This window comes from Lobosporangium transversale (assembly GCF_002105155.1).
Source record: "Lobosporangium transversale strain NRRL 3116 chromosome Unknown BCR41scaffold_63, whole genome shotgun sequence".
Taxonomy (NCBI): domain Eukaryota; kingdom Fungi; phylum Mortierellomycota; class Mortierellomycetes; order Mortierellales; family Mortierellaceae; genus Lobosporangium; species Lobosporangium transversale.
The window spans coordinates 1-13,399 of NW_019029041.1; the positions used below are offsets into that span (position 1 = coordinate 1).

At 41.3% G+C, this 13,399-nt stretch overlaps 4 protein-coding genes across 4 annotated transcripts; 2 read left to right on the forward strand and 2 right to left on the reverse strand.

Annotated features, from left to right (window-relative positions):
- Positions 1–442: 442 nt before the first annotated feature.
- On the reverse strand, positions 443–1,802 carry BCR41DRAFT_313706 (WD40-repeat-containing domain protein; the record flags this gene model as incomplete). The annotated part of the gene is made up of 5 exons (XM_022021150.1): positions 443–619; positions 773–909; positions 1,040–1,169; positions 1,323–1,421; positions 1,575–1,802. 5 exons carry the CDS (start codon positions 1,800–1,802, stop codon positions 443–445), a joined length of 771 nt encoding a protein of 256 aa, XP_021876106.1.
- Positions 1,803–2,565: 763 nt separating this feature from the next.
- Positions 2,566–3,316, reverse strand: BCR41DRAFT_363438 (hypothetical protein; the record flags this gene model as incomplete). Its single annotated transcript, XM_022025883.1, has 2 exons — positions 2,980–3,316; positions 2,566–2,755 (listed from the first exon to the last, which is right to left on the reverse strand). Coding segments are annotated over exons 1-2 (386 nt in total), but the record flags the coding sequence as incomplete, so codon positions are not given.
- A 2,579-nt stretch (positions 3,317–5,895) lies between these two features.
- On the forward strand, positions 5,896–9,964 carry BCR41DRAFT_209947 (hypothetical protein). Its single transcript, XM_022019954.1, has 5 exons — positions 5,896–6,031; positions 6,292–6,450; positions 6,687–6,724; positions 6,990–9,356; positions 9,456–9,964. The coding sequence occupies exons 2-5, from the start codon at positions 6,351–6,353 to the stop codon at positions 9,921–9,923; spliced, it is 2,973 nt and encodes a 990-aa protein (XP_021876108.1). The 5' UTR covers positions 5,896–6,031; positions 6,292–6,350; the 3' UTR covers positions 9,924–9,964.
- Positions 9,965–11,609: 1,645 nt separating this feature from the next.
- On the forward strand, positions 11,610–13,076 carry BCR41DRAFT_313715 (major facilitator superfamily domain-containing protein; the record flags this gene model as incomplete). Its single annotated transcript, XM_022021151.1, has 1 exon — positions 11,610–13,076. The coding sequence occupies one exon, from the start codon at positions 11,610–11,612 to the stop codon at positions 13,074–13,076; it is 1,467 nt and encodes a 488-aa protein (XP_021876109.1).
- Between the last annotated feature and the right edge of the window lie 323 nt (positions 13,077–13,399).

The following is a 13,399-nucleotide window of genomic DNA, read 5'->3' on the forward strand; positions in this document are numbered from 1 at the left end:
CCTGTCTGGATATTATAGATATAAACGGATCCATTGCTTGTGCCAACACAAAAGAAGAGCTCGTCCAGACTAGTTTCATATGTAAATGTAAAAATAATGAAAACGCTCAGTAAAGGTATCCATGGTGAATCATAGCACGACTATGGCACCAGGAGATAGACAAACATTTTATATATTTAAAATATCTGCCATACCTGACATCAAATCGACATTGATTACTGGCTGTGTTTTTCACGGTGAATGTACGGATGTGCTCCAGTGTCTCTGAATCCCAATATTCGATCTTTCCATTCACAGATTTCGACAACACCTTATTTTTGGCAAAGCGGATACAATCTATGAGACATTCAGAGTGATAAGTAACGAGTAAAAAAAAAAAGAAGATATAGATAGTATTCATGTGTTACTTAATTTCATCCGCTTTTTTTTTTTTTTTTTTTTTTCAGCATTTACCTATCCTTGCAGAGTGTAATCCTGATTGTAGCATGCGACTTTCCGTCAAAGGCACGACAATAGGTTCTTTAGGTTCCTCATCAAACGAGGGCATATCCCATTCACGGATATCTCCATTGTAGCTTCCGCTCAAAAACGTCGTACCCTGAGTGTGGGGATTGAAGCACTAAAGGGGCGTTTTTTTTTTTAGAAAAAATAGAAAAAATAGAAAAAATAGAAAAAAAAAAAAAAAAAAAAAAAAAAAGATTTAGAAAGGATTAAGAAAAAACAAACCACGACCCATCCTCGAGCTTCCTCCTTCTTAAAATCCTGAACTTACAACTACGGATGCCTTATATTCAAAAATCACCAGGCAGTTCCCTGTAAGGATATTCCACAGGCGAATAGTGCCATCCTTAGATGCTGAGAGTATATATTCATCTCTTATAGGATGTGGCTGGATATCCGTAATAGTATCTATTGGATGATATAACAAAAAGGGGGGGGGGGGGGAAGTGCTTTAGCAACTCGATCGATAGTTTTTTTTTTTATCGTCTATAATCATACTGTGCCATAAGAATCCTCTTCATCTTCATAGATCAATTACGTTTGTGGCCTGAAAGTCGCATAAGCTCCTTTGATCTTGCTAAACTGAGGATATGAATCATTTTATCAGTTCCAGCTGTGGCAAGGATTGCGTCCTGTGGCTGGTTCATCCAACAACATGTCAACATTTCCTATCGATATGGGATGTCAAAACGAGAAATAGAAAGGTATCGATAAATCAATTCCATCATCCAATGCAGTTTTCCATAAATAGAAAAAAAGATGCGGTGTGATAAAGAACTGTCAGTGCTTTTTTTTTTTTTTTTTTTTTTTTTTTAGCGTACCGGAAGTTCTTCAAAGCCTTCTTCGCCAGTAGGATCAAGTAAGAAGTGTGACATGATATCCAAATGATCTCCACAATGTTCATTATCATAGATGTTCGCCTAGATCAAGATAAGAAAGGAGTATATTTAGTCTCATGGTATCTACGAGGCTGGTGTTCGGATCATACAGATCTCAAGATAGAGCTTGACACATGTTGTAATTGACAGTACTCTTTCTTTCTTTCTTTCTTTCTTTCTTTCTTTTCTTTATACCTGAGGGCCTCCAGTAGTAGCAAGGACATTGCTGTTATCTGTTGGATCCTTTAGTATAGCGCCACGCCTTTCTAGGACTCTGACTCGATCTATTCCATAGGGTGTCCTGTTATATCTGTGGTTTTGACAAAAGGCCAATTGATTGATTTCACTAGAGTGGTTTTCTTTGACGATACGACGAAGTCTCAAGTTTTTGAAAATACGTTCCAGCTGAGTACTTGGATCCATAGAGGGATCTGCTGCTGTTGTTGCCGCTGTATCTTCAGCTTTTACCAAAGGAGGTGTTTGCTGTCCTGTTACTGTTGTTCCTACATTCGTCTCCAGTGTAGTTGACGGTGACCTTGGTTTTTTGTAAGGTGTAGGAGAGGCAGATGAGTCAGGTGTAAAGTAGTCATCTTCTGAAGACACCCCAACGGCATCGTCTCGTTCACGCTTCACATGAGATGCTGCTGTCGACATGAATGTATTTGAAGTCCAATGAGCCTTGGTGGAAAAAAATAAAAATAAAAATAAAAAATAAATAAATAAACGAGGTTGTTTTGCCACCAAGACGCGTATATGACTGAGTGGCTTGTGTAGATCAGGGACAAAGCCTGTCTTGTCTTCAAAGTAGGCCTTTTTCAAACACATTAGTTACTTAGCCCAAGCTTCTTCATGGTTCAAAGTAAGGAAGTAAACTATTAAAAATAAATGAAATAAAATAAAATAAAAAAAAGTACGAAAAAATGTTGATGGTGGAGAAGAATAATTGTCAACTTGTTCAAATAAACATCCTTACGAGCATACAAAGCTCCAAGCCATGATTGTTTTTTCCTGGTTCAGAGTTAGATTTTCAACTTTTTTTTATTAATATGCAGAGAAATTAGACGATACTATTGATCCTCCTGGTCTGAATGATGCTTGGGCCGCTTACTATCTCTCCGAGCGTCATCCTCCTCCTCCTCCTCCTCCTCCTCCTCCTCCTCCTCCTGATCGCTAGCCCTATTTTTCTTTTTTGACCCGGCATCCTCCTGATTGTCATCGTTATCGTCATCGTCATTAGTATTCTTCCTTTTACTGAGCTTGTTATTATTCGCACGTTGTTTCCTCCTTTGTCGCTTGGCTCTATTCCTTTCTGTTTTTTCCTCGTCTTCCCTTCGCTTTGCCTCCATTCTTTCCTCATATTCACGCTGTTCTCTCTCCTAAGGTAGTAACATTTAATGATAGCCAGAGAATTAGTACAAGTCAAGCGAAGGATTTTTTTTTTTTTTTAAATTAAAGAAAGAAAAATCAATTCCGCTTCCTTCTCAAACAAGTACTCTTTAAAGAAAACTGCTTTAGTAAACTTTACAAGTAAGTTACTGATTCTGTTGTTCAATTGCTTCATTTTTCCTAATTTTTTTTTTTTTTCCTTAGTTTTATATACCTGTTTAGACTCAAGTTCCATATTCTTTAATCTTGCATACTCTCGCCTACGCCCAGCCCTATAAACATGAAACTCGCCACTCCCTGCACCAGCACTGGAGCCTTGGACATTCTTCACGTAGTTTTTAGGCTCCTTTGGTGCGCCAGTCTTTTTTCCAGGTCGCTCAGGAATATGAACGGGCTTATCAATCTTTTCTAAAAGCTTGTCTAGTTTTTGTTTTTGTAATTCCAGCAACGTAAGATGATGCTTCTTAGGTCCAGCTGATGCTGCTGCCCCTTCATCGTCCGAGTCTTTGTGATTAGTTGACATGTTGTATGTTCGTGAGTAGTTTGGTAAAAAGATTGTGAAATGCTAAAAAAAAAAAAAAAAAAAAAAAAAAAAAAGTGAGAAGAATTATCCACGTGATTCTAGGAAGGATAGGATTTGGAGACGCGTTTTACAAAATCAAAGCATTACTTTCATATTCAATCATAGACTACCTGCGTTCACGTCTTTCACCAATGTGAAAAATATGTATACATGTGTGTACATAAATAGGGAGAGAGAGAGGGAAAGCAAAATAAAGATCTGCTATTTCTTATTCCATTTTTCCTTCCTTCCTCTAGGCAGCTTTTGAATCGCTTATTCCTTACCCTTTTGTTTTTGTTTACGTTCCGCAGGGGCTACCTGATTTAGGTTCTACCTTTCCTTTCAATGAAAGCTTCTTCACTCATGAACCGTATCGTAAGCATTAAGTTTTTTTTTTTTTATTACTTATTATTATTATTATAAACAAAATTGAAAAGAGTTGCACGTTTACATTTCCTGGATATTTTAGCCTGGATCTTCGAGGGAAGAACATTCGTTTGGGTGAATGAATGGATGACAAGCCTGAAAGGATACTGCTTACGCCCTGGCTTAGAAGGATCAGAGGACTTTGAGAGTCTACTCTCCCCTGAATGACATCATATTAGCTTCTAGAAATTTCGCTTGCATCCAACAAGGAGCACGTTTATGGAGTACGTTTATGGGGCTCGTTCTTGGCTTTGTTGAAGCTAGAGCTTGGTCAAAGACTTGTACATCGTCCCCGCAGCCCAAGCAGATTGCTTGTAGCTCCTCCTTAAACAAGTTAATCTGCGTTGGCAAAAACATCTATGATAGTCTGATGACCAAAGTTACAGGATGACGCAGAAACGTTCTTTTTTTAGACCTTTTTCATGCTGCAGATCGTTTCCCAGTTTCAAAAAACGCGTAATTGAAATATGGACAAAGCCTCTGAACTATGCTTTTTTAGAGTCCTCGCCAGAAAGTTGTCGATAAATATACATATTTTCGGCGTTTTTGAATTGGATAAAATAACCTCCAGCCATCGTTTTTTGATTCAAAGACAGTATTTTAAAAATTGTATTAGCCAACGACTTTCTGGCGAGGACTCTACTTTGTATATACCATATCTTCTATCAACTTTTTGTGTGTTCTCTTCTATCTAGTTTTCATTGCGCCAAGCAATCGCAAAAATAAAATTCAGGAGGTCACCAACTAGCAGTGCTTGACAAAACTGCCTGAAACGAAAAAATAAAATAAAACAAAACAAAATAAAAGTGCCCAGCTAAATTTTGCATGATTTGGAAGGCGAAGACAAGGGAGAAAGCACCGTTACTTCGCCTGTTTTATCGCATAGGAGTATAGTTCACTCCTGTTTCCAATTATTCCCGGTTCCTGGAGGATTCACACCATACGGGTGTATGGAATTCGCATGATCAAGAAAGCAGGAAAAGGCGGGAGCACAAATGTTGTTGAATGAGTTCATGCGTGGGCGTGCCCTTGTAACGGTTATACATCTATACCATGTATGATACCATCTGATCGGATTGTTATGGGGGTTTTTTTATTTTATTTTATTTTTTTGTAAAACATGAGATTTACACAATTGAAACCACAATAAATTTCGAAACGGAAAGAGCACAGCAGCAGCTTTGGACCTGGAAGGACAAGTGAGAAAAAGAAAAAAGAGAAAAAAACGAAAAGAGAAAAGGAGAGAAAGAGACAGAAAGAGAGGAGGGGAGGAAGAGAGAAGGAGAGGAGGAGAGGAAGAGGGAAGGAGAGAAGGCCAAGACGAGGACAACGAGATTGACATCGACATCTGTGTAGAAGTGCATGGGACGAGAGGTAGAGCCTACGCTTAGGACCATTAAGGACAGAAGTCATTGCTCTTTTTCTCTCCCTCTCTCTTTTTTTTTTTTTATTGCTCTCCTACCTTTCTCTTACCTATTCTCACATTCTCTACCTTTCCTCCTTTTTTTTTTTTTTTTTTTTTTTTTTTCTTCCACTCTCATTCTCTTCGTCATTTGCCATTTACCATTGACTTTTTCACCATTCACCTTTTGTTCTCATTTCCTTACAACTGGGAATACTCAGTACCACTTTAGCCAGTCATGTTTCCTCGGAGCGAACGATTTGTGGAGAAGGTGCGTGTGCTTGTATCACAAAAAAAAAAAAAAAGTTAACAACTTAACTCAAGCAACAGTAACGAACAGTCAACACACACAGCAAAAATATCACTTTTCTACAACCCCCCTCTTTTTTTTTTTTTTTTTTCCACCTTTTATTAAGTATTGGCAGGTTTTCTTGCAACTGACTGTTTGCTCGCTTCTCTTGTGTCTTGCCACATGAATTATTTGATAAACTTCAACGACAGATTGAGATCACTCCAGGACCAAACCATTATGATGTCAAACTAGGTGACGATGATCCCTATAAGCGCTTTGGGTTCCTGGGCAAGACGAAACGGTTCGATGAGAATGCCAAATCCCCATATGGCTCACACAGCACTATAGCAGGATCAAGAATGTCCGGGGAGATAGGGGGAATAGGGCCATATAAACGAGGCTCATTCACATCCTCTTTACCATCACTCATCATCGACGACGACGACATGGCATCAGTCTTTTCTAATGGATCCACTACACCCCCAGATAATCAACGGAGGCCTGTCAGTTCTCGATCCAAGAGTACTGATAAATTAGCCAGCACCCCAAATTTCAACCAAGCTGAAGAGAGGTTAAAAAAAGAGGTAAAGAATAGCTGAAAAAAAAAAAAAAAAAAAAAAAAAAAAGTGCTTATGCAATTCAACTGCTGTGCTTACAAAATGCACTCCAAGTAATCGGGCAATTGTTAGTGCCATCTTTTTTAAAAGGGGGCCTTACATGATTTTTTGCATTACAAAAACATTGCCCAAAGCTTAAAGGGAAAATCTCCCGCCCCTGAAACAATTGGTCGATGAACATCTTTCTAATTGTTGTATTATTCTTTGTAAACAATCTGAATAGCTAGCAGATTTGACAGACAAGTTTGAAAAGTATCGCATCGCACGACAGAAAGATATAGATCTAATGACCGAAAAGCAGAAGAAGGCCGAAACCATGTACCAAGGCGCCATCAAAGAAAAGAACTCGATCCAGACACAACTTGTTGCCAAAGACAGCGAGATTGGTATGCTTTTTATTATTATCATTATCATTATCATTATCATTATCATTATTATTATCAATGTTTCAATGTCATCCTTATTACTGTTCTTTTATTGTTTGGCAAGCTTTGGAATCCATCTAAATTTACTTTCCTAAAAAAAAAAAAAAAAAAAAGTTTAATGTTACACGAAGCATTTAAGCAACCAACTTATTGGGATTCATTCTCTGTTTTTTCTGCACCAATACATCAATAATTAGCTGATCTTACTGCACGGCAAGCCACACTCAAAGCTTCAGTAAGTCCAATCAACGTTTGTAGCTGACAAAAAAAAGCTCAGTTTCATTTAGTGGTGCTCGATGCGTAACTTTAAGGTTAATTGATGGAGCAATCAGAAATAGCTTTTTTTTTTTTATGGGTGGCTCTTTTCTGATACTACGTATTCATAATCTTTTTAATCTTTTTTGTCTGGTTGGCTCATATTTATATAACCAACACTAATTCAATCAACCAACCACATTTACTCATCCCAATTTAATTATTCCTCTCCCCTCTGTCCGTAGCTCGAAAGGTCAGAGAAGGCTGCAGCTGCTGTTCATGAGAAGATCGGCAAGGGTGCTCATCTCCAAAAGAAGATTGATGAATTGGAAAAGCAGCTTGCTCGCGTCAAACTCTTGTTAGCGGAGCAAGAGGCATCCAATACAGAGACACAGCAGAAATTCGATCTCGAACGCCAGCAATGGCAGCAGCAATTGACTGAGCAACGTGAAACTGCTGAGCATGAATCCACGCAGGCCAATGAGCGTTACCAACAGGCTGAACAGCGTTATCAAGAAAAGATGAAGGCATCAAAGGAAGACTCAGATGGATGGAGAATCAGGTTTGAACAATTAGAAAAGACGTTCAAAGAACTTGAGCAGAGATTGCAAGAGGAGCAAAAAACTGTCCAAGAGTTGAGAGCTAGAATGAAGATGGAAAAGGAGCAGCTACAGGCCCAACTAGGCCACGCAACCGAGGCAATCCAAAGAATGGACCAAGAGCGATTACAGACAGCGTCTGTTACAAAAGAGACCGAAGATCGTCTTCGGCACGAAAAACAGACCATCGAAGATTCTCTGAACGCTTCTCAAAATGGTTATAAAGAGTTGTTGGCTAGACATCAGGCAACCGAACGAATGCTGGACGAGCAACGTGCACAGCACGCAGAAGCTGTCGAGACCATGACCCGTGACTACAATAAGCAGCAGCAACTGTTCACAAAGGAACGGCAGGATCATCTGAAGGCACGACAGGACCTTGAAAGCTCGATTGCTCATCTTATCACAGAGCTGGGTCAGAACCGTAACGCCCTCCTTAAGGTCCAGCAGGAAAGAGCACGCTTGCAGAATGAGTGCCACCAAAGCCAGTTGCAGCTGCAGGATATGTCTGTATTCATAGCTACGGTAGAGCAGCAATACGAGGAACTGAAGGCAATATCCAAACAAGAACATGAGGCCTGGGAGGCTAAATACCAAAAACTCTCTGTAGAGGCATTTGTACAAAAACAAGAATCCTCAATAGAGATTAAAGAACTGAAGGCATTGCTTGAACACAAGCGCGGGGAAGTATCACAGTTAATGAATAGCATTGATGCTATTCAATCAGAGCTGAAACAGGTCAAGTCTCACCGTGATGTGGTCATTGTTCAGAGGGATGAAGGAGAACGAAGGGCCACAGAAACAATGAAGAAGCTCAGAGAACTGGAGCAGGAAAATCAACACGTCTCAACGCAGCTGACAATGTTGAACAAAGATACGGAGACATTGAAAGCTGAGTCTAGTGCTCTAAAGAATGAGGTACATGTTAAAGACCTATCTATCAAGTCACTAGAGGACGATATCGAGTTGATAACGAGTGAGACAAGAGAACGTGAGGCACAGGATAAGAAAAGGATTCAGGAGTTAGAGAACAAGGTGTTAGCTGCTACTAAACAAGCCAAGAAAGCACAGAAAAATGAGCGCGCTTGGAAGGCCAAGGAAGCAGCACTAGATGAGGAAGTAACTACTCAAAAGGATCGTATTAGCTCCCTTCAGTCCCAGCTAGAAAAGTCCAATTTTGAACGAGAGACTGAACGTAAGATCAGCGCTGAGCGTATCCAGGAGCTTGAAGCGCACTGCCAGGCTATGGAAGCCGCTTTCAAGGAAACGTTTGAAAAATCAGGAAGTACAGAGGAGATCGGCCAGGGCGCTCCACATGAAACATGGAGGCAACATTCAGGTGCTATCATCGGCATTCTCGCTTACCATACCTCAGAGTGCTCCATCAGCAAGTCCAAATATGCTGAGCTGGTGGCGGAGGTGGCTGCTTCAGCGCAGTCGGCCGCTACCTTGAGCGCTTCGCTAAATGAACAGGAGACAGTGTCCAAGAAGACACAGGCAGATCATTCGGTACTTCATGACAAAATTACTGAGCTTGAGGATCATATCCGTCATTTGAGAGCTCAGGTAGACTGTCTAGAGGCTGAAAGCATTGGCAAAGACGCCACCATCAAGGCCCTTCAAGATGAGTACGAATACCAGGAAAAGATCATCCGAGGTCTTTCAAAGAACGAGGACGCAGCCAACGAAATCGCGAAACTAGAAGACGAAGTGCGGAGGATGGCAACCCGCGCTCACGAGACGGAGGGCTGGATCAAAGAGGTGCAAGCAGACAATGATAAATATAGGGAGGCCTATGTGAAGGCTGACATTTCTCGTGAAGAGACATTGCTGGACATGGCCAAGCTGCACGAGGAACTTGCCGAGTCTGAACAGGCACGACTTCAGATTGAGAGCCAGCTGCAGGTTGAAGTGGCTGCTATGATCAAGAAGAACGCACTCACGGAAAATGAGTTGTCAAGGCTTTCAAAGATGAACGTGGATTCTGCGCAGAACATGTGGCTTAAACTGAAGGTAATAACCAAATCAATTTATTCTTTTCTTAGTGAAGCGGGTAGTCAAACAGAAATTCATCAGAGTTAGTCTAACCCAACGAGATGCTTTTTTCTATAGATTAAGCAAAATGCCCAACTCAAGGAGGAGGTACTTGCATTAAAGAAAAAGAACATTGCTCTATCCAACACTCGCGATTCTCTACGCCTCAAGTGCCTGCGAGTAGAGCGTGATCTAGAATCCTACAAGGCTGCGCATGGTATAGCCGGAGGGACTGCCGTTGTTGATGGCCCTAATCCCCTTGGCAGGAACCCATCTCGAAATGGATCTATCTCTGAAGGATCTTCAGTCGCCTCATCGCCCTCTACTGTCAGCTCTAGTCCATCCGAGCAAGTGACGAATAAAAAAACCCAGCTACACGGTCTGAAATCAGGTAGCACCCCTACTACATGTACTCGGTCCCGGCCCATTTCTTTAGGAGCGACCAGGGCGCCAAGCAAGCCTTCTGCCGCCAATGGCGACAGCAGACCATGCCTTCGGTCCCGAGCAGCACGAAGCATGCAAACAGGCAAAGAAGCATCAAGCTAATGTAGATTATTTTGTCCCTATAATAAAACAGTTAATGGTATATTTTACAAATCACTTTGATACCAATCTATACATGAGTAATGTCCTACGATCCGATGAGAAATAAAAAAGAAATAATAAATCAGCTTACTTACTAAACAAGATCTTTCCCCCCAATATCCAGCACTGCATCCACTTCTAGGACTAAAGAGTGGTGTGATTGAAGTGTTCATTATGACAGTGTGGCAAATTATGCTTCATAGTAGATACTTGTCTACGATGTCATGCTCATTTGTAGTTCTAGGGGATCGACCTAAAGGAAAGTAGATTAAAAAGAAGACAGCGTGACCTATAGTATTAGCAAACGTACTTTTTTGAAACAAACATTCGACAAATAATAGTACCTCAAAAACTCTTGGAGACAACCGATTACCTTGCTCCATGACGTCTCAGATAGAGGCACACCAGATACAACCACGAGCGTAGGAACTTTGGGCTTCAAGTTTAGGAGTCTTCTTGTCCCCCAGGTTTATCATCGAGGAGATTTTTTGCATATGAGAGCCAATAGTGATTGCACATGCGAATTGAGAGTGGTCATTCATAAATCTAATAAAACGCACAATACTCCTCGTAGGGTCCTTTGGATGTGGCGAGACTGCGACAGGACAGGTTTTATCGACCAAAGAAAATGGTATAGACATTGGCGGAGCGTAACTTCCATTTTGAGCGTTGTCGGAGAATTGTCGCTCATTGGACTCGTTGGAACGGATTGAGAAGTATCGGGTTCCCAAGGTAGAAGGATTAAGTTACTATATTTTACTTTATTACTTTATTTATTCATTTTTTGTCAAAGCACTGATACACCCCGTGGGAAAGTGCAGGACATGTTAAAGTCATTGTTCAAGGGGCATAGGGCAGCCAATAACATGTGATAGTGTTCAGATTTTTATACGGTTTCATACGGAGCCTAGTCAATGCGCCGCAGTTGTTAAACCGACAAATTGAATGGCAGTCCCAATCACGTTTAATTTCCAAAAAAAAAAAAAAAAAAAAAAAAAAAGTTCTAGAGAACGGTTGGAGTGATTGGAGTTTATGCTTTCAATTCCAGTCCAGCCAGCTCTCTTAGGAGCTATTGGATATTTGCTCCTCTTTTGTAGAAAAGTAATAACTCGTAAAGATTTCATAACAGCATTGGAGCGGTGGTACTTTTAGTCTTCTGAAAGAAAACTACATAAAAGGGGAGCTGTTGCCGGAGAGTTGTTAACAGAAAACAAAATACCCTTTCAACTCCTCCTATCAAAACACGCATACAACTTTGCTTTTTTCTTTTCTAATAATAACAAAAGTAAATGAGAAAACGAATGGAGGAATCAATACCATCTCACCTACTAAAGGATCCTAATCCTTCGATCAACACTGGTCCTCACGGCTCCTCTCCCGCCTACAAGATGGAACATGATGAGAAAAATCCAAATGATCTTCAACTGTGTGATATTGCAGTGAAAGATCTAGAGGATCAGTTGACTTTCAATGGAACCGATTCCGCTCCTGCCACCCCTTTGCGCCGTGGTCTCTTGTTTTTTGGGTAAGTGAGCTTTGTGTCTTTTTTCACTTGCTTCATTTCATCCTTATTCCACTATAGATCGATTTTTTTTTTTTCTGTTGCTAATATGGTTCCTCTATCTCTTTAATCCTCATCTAGATAGAATGTTTTTGGGCGCCTTTCTCGCAAGTTTGGATATTAGTGTCATTGCAGCAGCTCTTCCACGAATTGCTTCTGATTTTGGTGCTCAGACCCAGATGTCATGGATCGCCACAGCCTACCTTCTCGCCTACACGGCCTTCCAACCTATTTATGGTAAATTCTCTGACATCTTTGGCCGCAAGCAAATGTATCTAGTCGGCAGTGTTATCTTCCTTATCGCGTCGGTTGGATGCGGTGCCGCTCCTTCGATGACTGCGCTGATTCTTTTCCGCGCTCTTCAGGGCCTTGGAGGCTCGGCCCTCTTTTCTGTGGTCATCATCATGGTCTCGGACATGTTCCCTAATGTTGAGGAGCGTGCCCGTTACCAGTCCATGGTCTGGCTAGCCTTTGCAGTCTCCAGTATCACGGGGCCATTACTCGGAGGTGCCTTTGTGGAGCATGTGAGCTGGCGCTGGTGTTTTTACATCAACCTTCCCTTGAGTATTATATCGATTGTCCTGGTGGGCTGGTTGTTCAAAGTACCTTTTGAAAAGTCCAATCTCTCGGAAAAGCTCCGTAGGGTCGATTATGCAGGATTGGTCCTTGTGGTCGCTACCGTCCTCTGTTTGCTTTTACCTCTCACTTGGGGTGGTGTCACTTACTCCTGGAATTCCACCTTGATCATCGTCCTCTTCTGTGTCTTTGCTATGTTGGCTGTCGTGCTCATTTTCGTAGAAAGCCGAGTCAAGGAAGCCATCATCCCCCCAGCCGTCTTCCTCAATAGGAATGTGTCGATGAGTTTGGTTATCCTTTTTGTGTTTGGTGCGACCTTTATGGGTTGCACATTCTATCTACCTCTCTACTTTCAGGTTGTGAAAGGCACCTCTACTACGGATTCGGGTCTCCGCATGATCCCAAACTCTATTGCCATGGTCATCAGCACTATGGGATCTTCGTTTCTGCTCAAGTACATCAAAGACTATCGCCTGTCCATTCGAGTAGGGACAGGTGTGGCAACATTCGCTACTGGCCTGTTGATCCTGTTTGATGTCGATACCAGCTTGGGAATGCAGCTCGGATTCGTTCTGATCCTCGGCCTTGGGCAGGGACTCATTTTCCAGAACTGTACGTTGACTTGTCAAGAATGTGCTGCAGAGGAATATATGGCTGTGGCCACAGCGTTGGCTGGGTTCATCAATAGTATTGGTTCTGCTGTCGGTGTGGCCATCTGTTCCGCAACCATCAATAATGCGTTGCTAATCAGACTGCGCAAGTATCCAGAGGAAATCCAAGTGGTCCTGAGAGAGACAGGTGCAATCAACAATATGGAAGCAGTGGTTGATTTGCCAGATGATATCCGACAGCTGGTCATCCATGAGTATGCAAGCTCATTCCAGTTCCTGTTCAAAATCCTGACTCCAATGATTGGTCTCGGATTCTTGCTATCGTTGTTCCTCCGTAGACGCGCTTCGCTTGCACAAAAAGCATAAGTACCTTAGCAAGGAATAGATATATACCATAGTTATATTGTAGTACTACATAGATATAGACCATAAACATTCTGCATTGTGTACATCTCATTAAAAGTTAAACAAGGTCTTTAAGTGGCCGTTATTTTATGAACATGTACGTAGACGGGAGACAATGGCACATCTTCTGCAAGCGAGCTTCCATTCAATAGCAGCACTCTCATTGACATCTATATCCAAAAAGGCCTTGAAAGATTGGGTTTATTGTTTGTTTGGGGGATGTAAGTGCGAAGATGCCATTGGAAAAGCAACATCTTTTTTAAAAAAAGAAAGTTTTTATTCAC

Bases quoted from the DNA above. Each gene is read 5' to 3' on its own strand.
- BCR41DRAFT_209947 (XM_022019954.1), top strand. From the start codon at position 6,351: ATGACCGAAAAGCAGAAGAAGGCCGAAACCATGTACCAAGGCGCCATC. The intron at 6,451-6,686 runs GTATGCTTTTTA...ATCAATAATTAG, and splicing joins TGCCAAAGACAGCGAGATTG to CTGATCTTACTGCACGGCAA. The intron at 6,725-6,989 runs GTAAGTCCAATC...CTCTGTCCGTAG, and splicing joins AAGCCACACTCAAAGCTTCA to CTCGAAAGGTCAGAGAAGGC.